The 12540-nt window shown below is 44.0% G+C and overlaps 1 protein-coding gene across 1 annotated transcript in view; it reads right to left on the bottom strand.

Moving 5' to 3' along the window:
* The window catches only part of MYO7B (myosin VIIB), a 50636-nt gene that overhangs the window by 2905 nt on the left and 35191 nt on the right, over positions 1 to 12540 (bottom strand). Inside the window, 11 exon segments of the mRNA XM_050902473.1 lie at positions 438 to 554; positions 1383 to 1568; positions 2038 to 2144; positions 3275 to 3362; positions 4268 to 4381; positions 4517 to 4622; positions 7359 to 7514; positions 9518 to 9671; positions 10144 to 10301; positions 10851 to 10978; positions 11790 to 11971. Coding sequence (XP_050758430.1) covers positions 438 to 554; positions 1383 to 1568; positions 2038 to 2144; positions 3275 to 3362; positions 4268 to 4381; positions 4517 to 4622; positions 7359 to 7514; positions 9518 to 9671; positions 10144 to 10301; positions 10851 to 10978; positions 11790 to 11971 — 1496 coding nt within the window.

Here is a 12540-nt window from a genome sequence, read left to right as displayed (position 1 = left end):
ATAGCATAGCGAGGAGAAATTAAAGGTAGCAAGTGGGAAATGATTCCTGGAGGTATCCACTGCAGAATGAGAGGATTAGTACAGTTCTGTTCTAAGGGAAGAGTCCCCAGAGATACAAGATTTGGCAGCATTTTGTTGTAGAGAACAATGACAGGGCAATTAAATATCTACGTAACTAAAAGCCCCCCATCTACTACGTAGTTGTAATATTACGTATTACAACTGGAACAACAACATAGCCAGTAAATAACAGGCATAGTTCAGAATGGATAAAGAACCCATCTCCCCAGTTTCAAGGAACTGAGTTTTCCTCAGCAGATGATGGGAATTCACCTTTATAATGTATTCGCACTTACACAGATATGGAATTATAGTCAGTCCTTATCCCCCAGTGCTGGTCTACTACCAAAGCCATTCATACAGGCCTTTAAACCTACCTTCACCTCAAAGAAGGCTGATCCAAATGTTGGCCACCGGTGTATCATTTTCAAGAAGGCAATCTTGGCCTCATCCACAGTTTTTCTTTCATGTTTACTATATGCTGCAGTAATGCTCTGTTTAGAAAAAAGGACACAAAGCCTATTCAGTTGGAGACAGGCAGGTTTCCAATGTCTAGCATTAGCACTAAAGACAGCATTAGATCATCACCAAGATCAGTCTTTTGCCCACAGCAACAGAAGACTGTGAAAATAAAAACAGCCTACCATGCCATGGGGCAAGATGGAGCCAGAACCTCCCCAGTGTTCCTTACTAATGAGTTGGGTGAAGCAAATCCAGAAGCCCAGGGCAGAGGGGCAATATGGGATGAAACAAAATTTAGAAAGCCAGTGTTCAACATCCACAGACATGTATCACATTCTCTGCTGAAACATGTAGGGTGAATTTTCCCTCTGTATTTGAAATAGTGTCCTGTGTCTTCCTCAGTGGACTAAGTGATAAGTACCTGCTGAAACTTTCTTGCCTTTTCATGGATAAAAGAGCCTTTTGCTGTGAGTAGCATGGACACAGTGCAAGGTGACTGATTTGCTGGCCAAACTTAGGACACATCTTAATTTTCTGTTTTGCTACAAAATCCTCAAATCCCCAGTCCCATCACTGACGTTCCTATCTCTAACTCTTCTTCTGCGCACTGAAAATAGATTGGTATCTCCAAGAAAGATGCACATCTCAAATCAATCGTCCAGGCCTGCAGATATCTTTCAGAGCTTTGGTAGAGAGGATGCAAAATCTGGATTGTAAGAAGCAAAATAGTAACATCCAGTAGCATCCCTCCATAGTGCTTTCAAAGACTGTCAGATCAAAAATGTAGTGTGGCTCAATGTCTTTCTTCTCTCATAAAGCTCTGTGGAAGTAGTACGATTAATGAAAGCTGATGTTCTTACCTTCTTCCACTCATCTGGTGAGATTGCTCGGAGCAGATTGTCCGGCACCAGCTCCTTCAGGATTTTGGGAATGGTTGCCAGCTGTGTGCGGTCATTGTTGAAGCGCACTTTATAAATCAGGCCTGCCAGCTGGACAGCTTCATCCTTGGAACACTTGTGGTAGCCTCTGAGGTACTTCGGCAACTCCTGGAAGAGACCAGCTCTGAATCCAGACAGAATGGGCTGAAGCAAACACTGACTTACGCATTCTAAATCTGTGAAGTCAGGGTGTGAGTCTTGCCAAACACAGTCCAAGGACATCCCAAGAACTTTTAACTCCTTCTGGAGGTTCTCTGGATGATCTTTAAAGGTCCTTTCCAACCCAAACCATTCTATGATTCTCCATACAATTACGGAGCAAAACGAGCACCTCCAGGGAACAATTAGATAAGGGAGCTGTGCTCCTAACATAAGCAATATAGCTAAGGTGTGAACACTGTGAGAAATAAATCTGCTCCTGAGGCTGAGCTGTGCCCTCCAGAGGCATTCCTCTGGAGGCTCTGTAATGCAGGCCTTGGTGAGGGAGACGGTAATACTGCAGCAGGCTTACTTTCTCAGGAGTATTTCTTGGATCACATTTCCTGCCATTATATTTATGCTTTAGGAAGCTGGTTACCTGGTGGTAATGAAAAATGGAATCAGCTTTCAGGTCCTTCCCAGGAGTTACATTCAGCCACAGCTTTCTCATGAAGTACACCTCATAAGCCACAGACATAGTAGCCCCTAAGGAAACAACATCTTGTTAGTATTCTCTGTATCACTGTAGAGTTCTGCAGTTTTTAAATAGCTTGTGACTTTCTTCAGAAGTGTAATTCTGGTTTTAATAGTAACAAACAAAATTACTAACGAAGTACAAATGGCCATTTTAGATGACCAAGAAAGTGATTAGCTGTCAGTTCCTGGACACTGATCATGCAGTGATCTAAGGTGCAGGCTCTTCAGAGATGGAGGAAGAAGTTGAGGATGCCTGCAATGTGAGTGTTTGTTATTTCTTGGTGCTCATGACAGCTGCCTGCCAATCTGCAGCACACCTGAATTCTATTATACTGATGCAGGTACATTCCCTGATGGCTGTGTTTACAGAAATGCATTGTGATTTAGTGCACCCACATCTTTATGCTGTGATTTTCAGAGCTCCTAGCAGCTGTATCAGCCGTGGGGAGAAGGGGGAAGTTAGAAAGTTTTAGATACGTAGATAGTGCTTCAGGAAGTTGAACTTCAGCTGTCCTGAAATAAGCAAAGGTCAGAATAAATGAATATGAAATTTGAGTGGAGTTTGAGTTTGATGTAGATTTCAAAATGTATGTTATACATGGGGTGAAGTGCAAAGAATTGCTGTCATTAGTGTTATTTTATTCTAACAAGTGTTCCTGGGCAATACAACTTGTGCTTTGGTATCACCAGGTAATAATCTAGACAACAATTTTCTAACAACCCAAGGAATGGGAGTGACACTGTGTAAAGAACCTATTTACATGTGTTGGCTGATACCTGATCTGGCAATGCATGAGCCTTGGACTGTAAAGAGGATCAACCTATTTAATTTGTGTGCATCCAGCTCTGAGTTTTGGATGCAACAGGTCAAAAAATCTTTGGTACTAATTTAAAATTTCTGGAGAGATCCCCCCACAAAGATGTTCTTGTGTTTCTGATAGCCAGTGCTTGGCTGCATCAGGTCACTGGATCTTACTGCTGGTGCAGGCAGTAACCATGTATGTACAAACAAAAATGATATAATAAGGCTCTGCCACACATTTCCCAAGATGGAGTAAATCCTACTGGATAAATTTGATGCTTCCCCGGTTCAACACAGCATCTCATGGAGCTTCTTGTCATGCTGGCATTCTCCTTACCATCTTTCCCTGGTTTGTTCCTCCTGTTCCAGTCTGTCACCTGCCTTAGTGAGTCAAAGAAGTAGTCTGCTTCATTCTGACTGATCACCTGGAAACGAGGCCAAGCAATGAAGCGGGGGGAAAGGAGGGATTAGCAGATCATATAAAATACTGCCTGTGCCAACATACCCAAGTATCATGCTGAATTTTCTTTCCCTGTCTACAGTGAGAGCGCACAATTACAGCAGGAAAGACAGAGGCAAGGGGAAAGAAGTAAAGAAATACGAGGAGGAAGGCTCAAATGATTTACATTTCATATGGGGATTTTTATTGCATCTTCTGTTGCTGTTTTCTTTCCAACCTGCTTATTGATATCAAGCTGAAGATGCCTACCTTATTCTTAGCCATTTCCTCTTTGTAAAATATTGGCACATACCAGGTTCCTCTTTTCAGGAACGTAGCACATCAAAAAATCCCTGTGCTTGGACTCAGTGCTGCTTTTGCCTTGATCACAGTTCCAGAGAGAAGGGACCCCTCAGCAAGGAAGCCAACGCAAGCTTCAGCTCAGGCAAGGCAAGCTTCTGAGAAACTAGAGAGCAATCAACTGGTGCTGGTCAGCCACTGCTCCCCCTAATACTAGTGGGTACTGTACATGTGCAGCACATCTCCTGGGCAAAGCCTGAGTGGAAAAGGGCTGAATCCAGCAGTATGCAACATGCAATTTGCTACCATCCCAGCAGCTGCAAGAAAGCCCGCATCTTCTCTGCTTTTAGTACCACGTGTGTACCAGTAGACTGATAGAAACTCTGCATCTCCATCCAGTCCCTTCAAGAGACTCAAAATAATTGTCAGGTGCTAAAAGTTCAAGTCTAGGTTGTATCCCCTCAGTAAGACAGAAGCAGTAATGACTTGCTGTGTTGATTGGCTTCATATATGGTTGTTTAGGTGGCCTGGTAAATAAGGAAGAGAGCGGGGGGGGAGTCTGGCTACCCTGCCATAGTCGAGAAGAGTTACCTTGTCTGCAATCTTCACAAAGAGGCTGAAACCTTCCCAGGAGCTCAGCTGCAATTTGGAAGCGATGTTTTGACACAGAGTCCGGATTTTGGTGTTTGTTCCAACATCAAATGTCTATGAGATAACAAGACTCTTGTTACACAGAGGAGAGGAAGAAATGAGAACACTGAATGTCTTGAAACATGCTCCTGTATGAACACATCATGGCTGGGAAAATGGTCAAGGCTGGGAAAACAAGTAAGTTCTCACCTGTTCTGTTTCATTGGGGAAGCAAATCTTGTGTGAGATCTTAGTGTTGTTCTGTAAGATGGCCTCGACCTCCACAGGATGAGGTGCCCACTTCCTGGAGCCACTCCTGGAAAATGCCACCACCATCATAAGAGAGATCAGTGCTGGATATTTAATCTTTGAGGAGCTGAATGACAGTATTCCATCCGAACGACAGACTCCATCCAAAATGCTAGTACTGTGCGATGGGGCGGGCTCCAATGGACCTTCACCCCAATGCAAATTCAGTGTACTAACAGCAAGAAACTGAGGGTCTTATTAGCAGGTATATTAAGTCTGTTGTACTTTGCAAGGAGGTTGTATGAATAAGGCATCTTCCTAGACAGTACCATTACCCCTTCTATGTATTCAGCAACATTTTTCCTTACTGTTATTGAAGTGTGAAGATAGTGACTACAAGGAGAAAGACATTTTATTTAATTCTTGCATCAGCAAAAAGATACGCATTCAGATACAAAATGAGTTACAGCTCAGGAGGCAAGTACCAGAAAAGTTTGGAGGGCTGCTAGAAGCATTACATTTTATATAAGACCTGGCATGTAAGCACTGACTCAGGAGGCCCTTAAACTGTACAATGCCAGTTCTTTGAAATTATACCTCAGAGAAGAGCTGCCTTTTAAAGCAAAGGAACTGGCCCTGAAGTCTGAGTCATGCAAAAACCTTGATACAGTTGAAGTGAGGACAAATCTAGCACATTACCTTCTGGGGCTGGTATTTTCCTGCCCTCAGTGGCACAGAGCAGGCTCTTTGGAGATTTTGTACACCATAGCTTATGGGCCAAACTCCTCTCTCACACTGGGCCAATCTCTCAGGAAGAGAGCTTAGTCTGGCATCCAGCTTTAGTTGTTTGGATTTGAAAACTAATTTTTTTCCATTAAAAAAAGCAGTTCCATTTGAAGAAGGACAACTGGACTGTAACAAAGTTGAACAGCATGTGCTTTGGTACTGTGCAGGCACTGTAAGGAGTGTGGACCTGTCCTACTCAGTCATCTATTCCTGGACTGGCAGCAGAGGAAGGCCATAGGAGACCAAGGAAGCGCAGCAGCTTGGCTGGAGGCACAGGGCCATCTCTCCTTGCAGCCTCAGCTAGGAATTCATTGCCAAGGCAAGATCTGCTTAACACCCACCAGGGTGCTCACTGGTTCCCTGGCGAGGAGTCTGGCGATGAAGCTGTAAAGCTGTTTGTGGAGGAAAAGGTGTACTCAAGGGCTCAGTTGGCTTCCACTCCATGTATTGTAGGTCAGTCCTTTGAGCTGCCTGCTATCCCCTTTCCAAAGAGGGCAGGTTACTTACAGGAAGAAGTTGGACTAAATGATCATTGTAGGTCCCTTCCGACTGAAATATTCTATTCTATTAAGAGCCGGTGCAGGTCTAATCTTAGGAAAAGAAATGCTCTTAGTGAACAACATTTGTCTTTGTTCCTCTTCCCATCCCCCAGGCTCCAGATCTGGGGCAGTTTAGCAGATAGAATTCTCCTCCCAAACAGCCCATTCTGCTTTTCCCTCCCTGTTTCCCCACTCTAAAGAAGCTCTATACAGCTCAACAGGGCTTAGAGCATGAATAGCACATGATATAGGGAGGCAGGAAATTTTCAGTCTTCTGCATAGAAAAAAACAATGAATAGCATTCCTTGCCATGCATTTTTCAGGCACTTCAAAGGCGAGTTCAATGTGCGGTGACATTTCCCCAGCAGTGCCAAAACTGCAAGGGGAACAGGCACTGTGTTAGCATTCCCCTCGAGCCTGACCCACAGGGCTCACAGACCAAATGCAGGGCCCAGCCTAAGAGAAGGGGGAGGATGGAGGAACTGGAGGGAGAAATCATTGGGCAGCTTCTTTACTGAAGAGGTCTGTGGCAGGCAGGTGGTAACTCATAGCAGCATCAAAAGGGAGAAGGCTGGGTTTAACCTTGATGCCAAAGCACTGTGTTCTCAGAGTGTCAAGCTGGGTAATTCCAGTGCCTGGGAGAATCTAGGGAAACCTTCCCCCTACAGTACAGTTGATCCTTCCTGAAAACCTGGTAGCCCTTCCACTCTCTGGTTGTGTCATGTTCATTACACCAACAAGTCATTCAGAAGCTCAGGAAGCACTGTGGTTTGGAGGCCTTGTTGCTTCAACCCTCACCAGGACTGGGGTAATGCCTAGTGCACTGAGAAGTGCCCTGCTGTGAGCAGCCATGTACGTGTCAGGGCTTTGCTCATGTGGGTTTCTTCAAAGAATAGGAATTGATTGTGTTGATCCTCTCTTCCCAGCATGGATCTGCTTTGCTTCACCATCAGAAAACCAACAGAGCCACATTAGCACTCTGCAGATGTCAGTGACTTCAGTGGTGCCACACCACTATGAGTAAAACCTAGTATTTTTAGCTGCACATGTGCAGCTCTGTGCTACTGAGATTCAACAAACTCAAGACTAATGCTCAGGCACATGTAAGGGGGACAAGGACATGCTGCCTCACCAAAGGAAAGCAAGGGCAGGACCTCATCAATGACAACGCAGGATTTCATTTCAAGCTGCATGCCCTTTAGGATGTTTGAAATACTCAGCTCTGGGAGTCAAGTGATTATGTGTGATGCTGAAATTTTTAAAATGTTGCTAACTCTGTGAAAGAAGAAAGTGAAACTGACACAGACCTCTCTTAGTGGTTCAAAGTCCGTAAGAGAGTTAAAAATAATGATCACTTTAAAAAAAAGAATGTAAAGAGAGAAAGGAAAGTAAGTCTCAATATTTCGGCCCATGTGCTTTTTGGCACCTGATTAATGATTTTTGAACACTTTGAGCTGGCCATATGCCGGATCATTTACCTCATCACTGTCTGAATCCTCCGACTGCACTCCAGGGCCAGTGTTTCTTTCTGACGTGTCTCCATGAACTTCTGGGCATGTTTCAAGAGTGACTTGCTGGGTGGGAACAGGCCAGTGCAGAGCCAAAGGAGCTGCCAGCCCTTGGTCACGCTGTACCTGTGAACACAAAGCAAACGGTTCTGCTATAGCCACATATAATTCTTTCTTTGACCACACACCAGCTACAGGGAAGAGAAACACACTCCCATCATGGTATGTTGTGCCATTCAGCAGAGAGCTGCAAATCAACAGAGCCTTCACACAGGATCTGGCAGCCGTTTTCTGTGCAACAACCACAGCCCGTATGCGAAGACAATACTAAATCCTGGCTGATAAATATGCATGACAGTTGCAAACCTCATGAATAAATATAAGCTCCAGTTTAACAGTCATCTTGGCAGCAGTGACCCTGGTGCCATCCTCTTGGAAAGCCACTGTCAATTTGCTGTTCAAGCTCACGTGTATTTGGATTGTGCTTTATCAGCTGTTTGTGTTCACCTGCCCTCTGTGCTACCCAGCTTTGCTCAGGGCACAAGCACTTTGTATGCAATCAACTTTCCCTTACGCATGCTCCTACTCTGAAAAATGAGCATGTAGATGCCATTGTGTAATGAGGTAGTTACAATTCTTAAACACTCCAGATCAAGTTTGTACAATTTTCAGGCAGAAAGCCAGTTCTTCCAGCCTCTGGACCTGTGAAATCTGCCAGTCGAAGCTCTTCTGGCATCTCACCCTCACCACTAAGAAAGGCTCTGCAGCCAGGAGGTGGTCAGTCATTCTGCCTTCAGAGCCAGGAGCGGGACACACTTCAGCTGTGTCCCAGGAATTGCTCTGAAACGCTAAATGGTCTGAAGTAGTTTTGGTTGGGAAAGTCAGTAGGTCTGCCTCTGAATGGGCACCAGACTCTGCTAAATAAAGAAGTCTTGGCTTCTTTATTCTCATTTACTTTTCTAATTTTGCAGATGAAGACACACTATTTTAATCCCATGTATACTCTATAGATCAGTGGTGTTTGTGTCTATGTGAGAGCGGGACATGGTCCACAGCGCAGTAGCCTGGGAAGGATGAAAGATTTGTTGCTCTGGCTGTTCTAATGAAAATATATGGAAATAGCCACCTTTCAAGCATTGTTTTTTCCACATCAGTGATCCCTCTCAAAACAGCGAATGACCCACAGGACTAAATTGGTAGAGTACATCAGGCATGGTACTGGCACCATGGTTACAGACTATGCGTTAAATAGCCTGTAAGATTTACTGCATGCAAGGAAATTTACCATTTAATAGTTAATAATAATTTAATAATTTAATAGCACACCTGGTAAAAGTTCCACTAAGTTTAAAATCTGTGGAACAGTAAGAAAGAAAATAAACAAATAGAAGTTCCTTCTTTAACTTTTGCAGTGACACAATGCAGCTAGAAACAGTCAAACCATTTTGTTAATAATTAGTATTATTTTACCTTCTTTTTGCAATTCCGTTCCCCTGGAAGTAGGTCAAATTATCATTTTATGAGTGGGGAAGAAAACACAAGCCTGTTCCAGAGACTTATGCATGGGCAGGGGCCTGTGTAACCAATCTGTTCTGCAAGGCAGTTGTGTAACCTAATTAATATAACTACTCAAAAGTATTCACTGGTGATAAAAGATCTAGTCTGAACTATGTGCTTGTAGGAGGGAAATACTGTCATTGGGAAACTTAAAACAAAAGGAGGGCTGGCAGAGCAGTCACTGAAAGCATGCAAGAACTCTATGCAGTGCCATATTTTCTCCACAGACTGCGTTGGGAGTAAGAGGGCTTCAGTAACATCTTGCCTGCCTCACACCATACTGCACGGAGATGAGCATTGAATGCTGATGGGAGCAAAGCAGCAGCTCAAGGGAGATGAGTAATAGTCCTGCTCAGTGGCCTCTCACTGCCAGTCAGTGGTCCTGAGTGCTCCGCAAAGGTGAGCCCCACAGCACTGCCTGGGAAAAGGGGGAAGGGAAGGTGTCACTCCAACATTTGGCCATCCTTCCCCTCTGCCCCCGCCCCATCACAAGTGTAGCAGAGGTTCCTGACCACCACCTGCACTTGAGCCCTGGCTCCGCAGAAGCAGGGTGTTTGCACCCAGGTGAGTACCTGTTTCTGTTCTCAGTCAGTTGCTTCATAATCTGACAGTAAATCTCATCCCGCAGGACCTCCTCCTGGATAGCTGCTACAAATATCTGGTCAGTGACTTCTGCAGAGGAGTGTGCCTGTTTTGAGGGATAGTCTCCCATGAATTTCATGATGGGTGAATGTGCTGTTAAGGACAAAAGCAGGCCAATTTTGAAAGGTAAATGGGAAGTCTCACCTGGATCCTAACATGTTAGCGACTCTGTTGATGTCTAAATGGCAAATACTGGGAGGAGGGTCTGGAACATATTCCCTGCCTGTCCCCTACCCACCTTGCCTGTGCAGCAGTCACTGCTTGGCTGTGATTTGTACTGTATTAGCTGCTTGCTCTGGGCATATGCAGTAAATCTCATTCACTCCTAAAGCCACATTGTCAGTTAAGTGAGCCACCAGGAGTTGTGGAGCATTGGGAGGGAATAGGAACATTTCCTCTAGATAAGGGAAACAGTTGATACCCCCCACCTTGATCTAAATGTATCCCCTGTAATGTGGATGCGGTATTATCTCAATGAAGGTGAGTTTAGTGGAGGTAACTAGCTATTCCTTCCCCTGAGTGTTCTCAGATCCCAAAGAGAAGAGTGAAAGGATATCAATGAAGGCCTGACAGGCCAAATCCCGAAGATCAGGGTCTGTGCACACTCTCTTCAGCAAGGGCTGTTTCAAGGGCTCCTTAGAGTGTGCCCACAGTTGACTGCGCCCGCGGGATTTCTGGAGAACAGCTTTGCTGATGGATTCCTTCTCGGGAGTCCTGAATGAAGACAAGTGCAGGCAATACAAAATTACTGGATCGGTATTGCTATGAACATAGGAGGTCATTATCACAAAGACTTATCTCTAGGCATGTTCTTTCCCAAGACAGTGATCTCATATCTCGTTTGATTATGCAGGTCAACAAGAACAGGAAAATGTAGTTTCTTGTAGATCCAGAAGGGAGAAGGCTTGCAAAAAGAGGAGATGTTTTAGAATAATTTTTCTCTTACTCTCTGAGGCCTGAGATGTTGTGTATCCTCGCTAGCTGGTAAGTGCTGAAGAAGGGGTGAGAAGTAAGAATAGGGCCTGCTGTAAAGAAATAAGTCCAGCTGGGGTTCTTTTACCCTTCCCTTTGCATTTCTGCAGACAAAAGATGCAAGTAGGCCATGTGCCAGAACCTCTGCATGTCCAAAGTCACACTTAATTACAGGGAACAAAGAGAAGAAACCCAGTCAGAAATGGGAGATGCCGTTACATCCTAGGCTTTAAGGATCACAGAAGATCAACAAGAACTTTCTTAGGGTGCACGCTACACCGAGAGCTTCACCTGAAGTGTTCATAGGAGAACTCCTCCAGGGTGTAAGGCTTCACTTTGAGATCCTCTTCATCAGGTTCATCCACGCAGGAGTTCTGTGAAGCTGTCCTCCTTTGGTCTGGTGACATCGTCAGCAAACTCTGGAATGACACAGCCATGTAGAGATGTCACATGGACACAGGTCTCTGCACAGATTGTCAGGTGTTACTCAGCATATATGCGCGGATGGCGTATATGAAACTTGAGTACTCTGTGCTGCAGGAGACCTTCTGTCCCCTAAGCAGCATCTTCAGAGACTCAAGAAAGACTTGGGAATAGTCGGCTCAAGGAAGTAATTTCCATACACCCAACAGTACTGGCCATCAAAATGTATGTGATTATCCAAAGCACAACACTTCTTAAAAATGCACCTGCTTATCACTAGTGTGTTTTCCCTCCACTTTTTCAGCTTTTTACTTGTTAGCACAGTATCCAATATACTGAATCTCCAAAACTGAAGACAAAATTGTTAGCGAACAGAGTGATCAATGGGAAACCTTGACTCCCTAAAAGAGCATCTTCTTTTAATGTAACCTGCTGCACTTAGAGCTTCCCTTGAGACGTAATGTATGATCACCAATCAAGCCCAGCATGAATGCAGGAAAATTCAACTGCACACCCATTTCCATTAATTGCTACCAATTCCAGGCACTGAAATCCCTAATGGTGAACAGACCGTTTATTTGAAAGTCATTGCTTTTGTGCAACTGCAGTCTTCTCCTTAGAGTTCAGGCTAGGTTTAGTTTTGTTTTCAGACAGGACAGAATGAAATGCTTTGCTTCAGTGGGAGGTATAGAACTTGTCTGACTTTGGAGGAACAATTAACTTCCAGTTATAAATTTAATCATATTTAACACTGTTATTATAATTTATCTTCCAGTCTCTTCAAAGGGAGTGCTCAGCTTTTCTTACCAGTACTTGACTAGAGGGTTTTGTGAGAGAAGGAATGATGTAGATCTCTTCCAAAAATACATTCCCTGTTTTGCCTGTCCTTTCATTCTGGGCATAGATCCAGCCAGAGTTTGCATCCAGCCTTTTGTCTTCGGTGAAGATTAGCAAGTCTCCCTTCTTGAAGGACAGGATGGCAGGGTCTTCTGGAAAACAGAATAAGGCAGTACTGTTCAGGCTTGACAGTCCAAGAAAATGCAAAGGGATTGCAACATGAAAGACAAGGCAATTGTATTTTGAAGGCCTGAATTCAATTAGCCATAGAAGGTGATTTGTGTAAATACAGCTAATTATCCAGTAACATTTCAGAGAAATCACTTAAATTTCCTCTGACAGCCTGATTTTGATCCACTGAAGGCAATGGCAAAACTCCATTTGATTCAAATGGATGCTGATTTTGTGTCTACAACTGGCAGCAAAGCATGGAAAGAAACTCAGTAGTTGTAAGTAGGTGAAGTTAGTGTTTACATTTTAATCCACTCTTGTCTGTTCCAGCCAACTATATTCCACAGAAAATTCCAGTTTACCACCTCTGTGAAATTTTTCTGGCAAGTATTTCCAGGGAGCCCAGATCCAACTTCCTACTATAAGCAGGCTGAGTTGTTGGACACTGTACTATCTAAATAAAATATGCAAAGTAGAAAGAGGAAGGAAAGGTAATTTGTGTGCAAAGGTATTGAATCACGTTGCCTTATGTTCTGTATTGCTGTGCTGA

Source organism: Gymnogyps californianus, chromosome 10 (assembly GCF_018139145.2).
Source record: "Gymnogyps californianus isolate 813 chromosome 10, ASM1813914v2, whole genome shotgun sequence".
NCBI classification, from domain to species: Eukaryota; Metazoa; Chordata; class Aves; order Accipitriformes; family Cathartidae; genus Gymnogyps; species Gymnogyps californianus.
The sequence above is the reverse complement of the archived record's forward strand: the minus strand, read 5'-3'. Positions and strand labels throughout refer to the sequence as shown.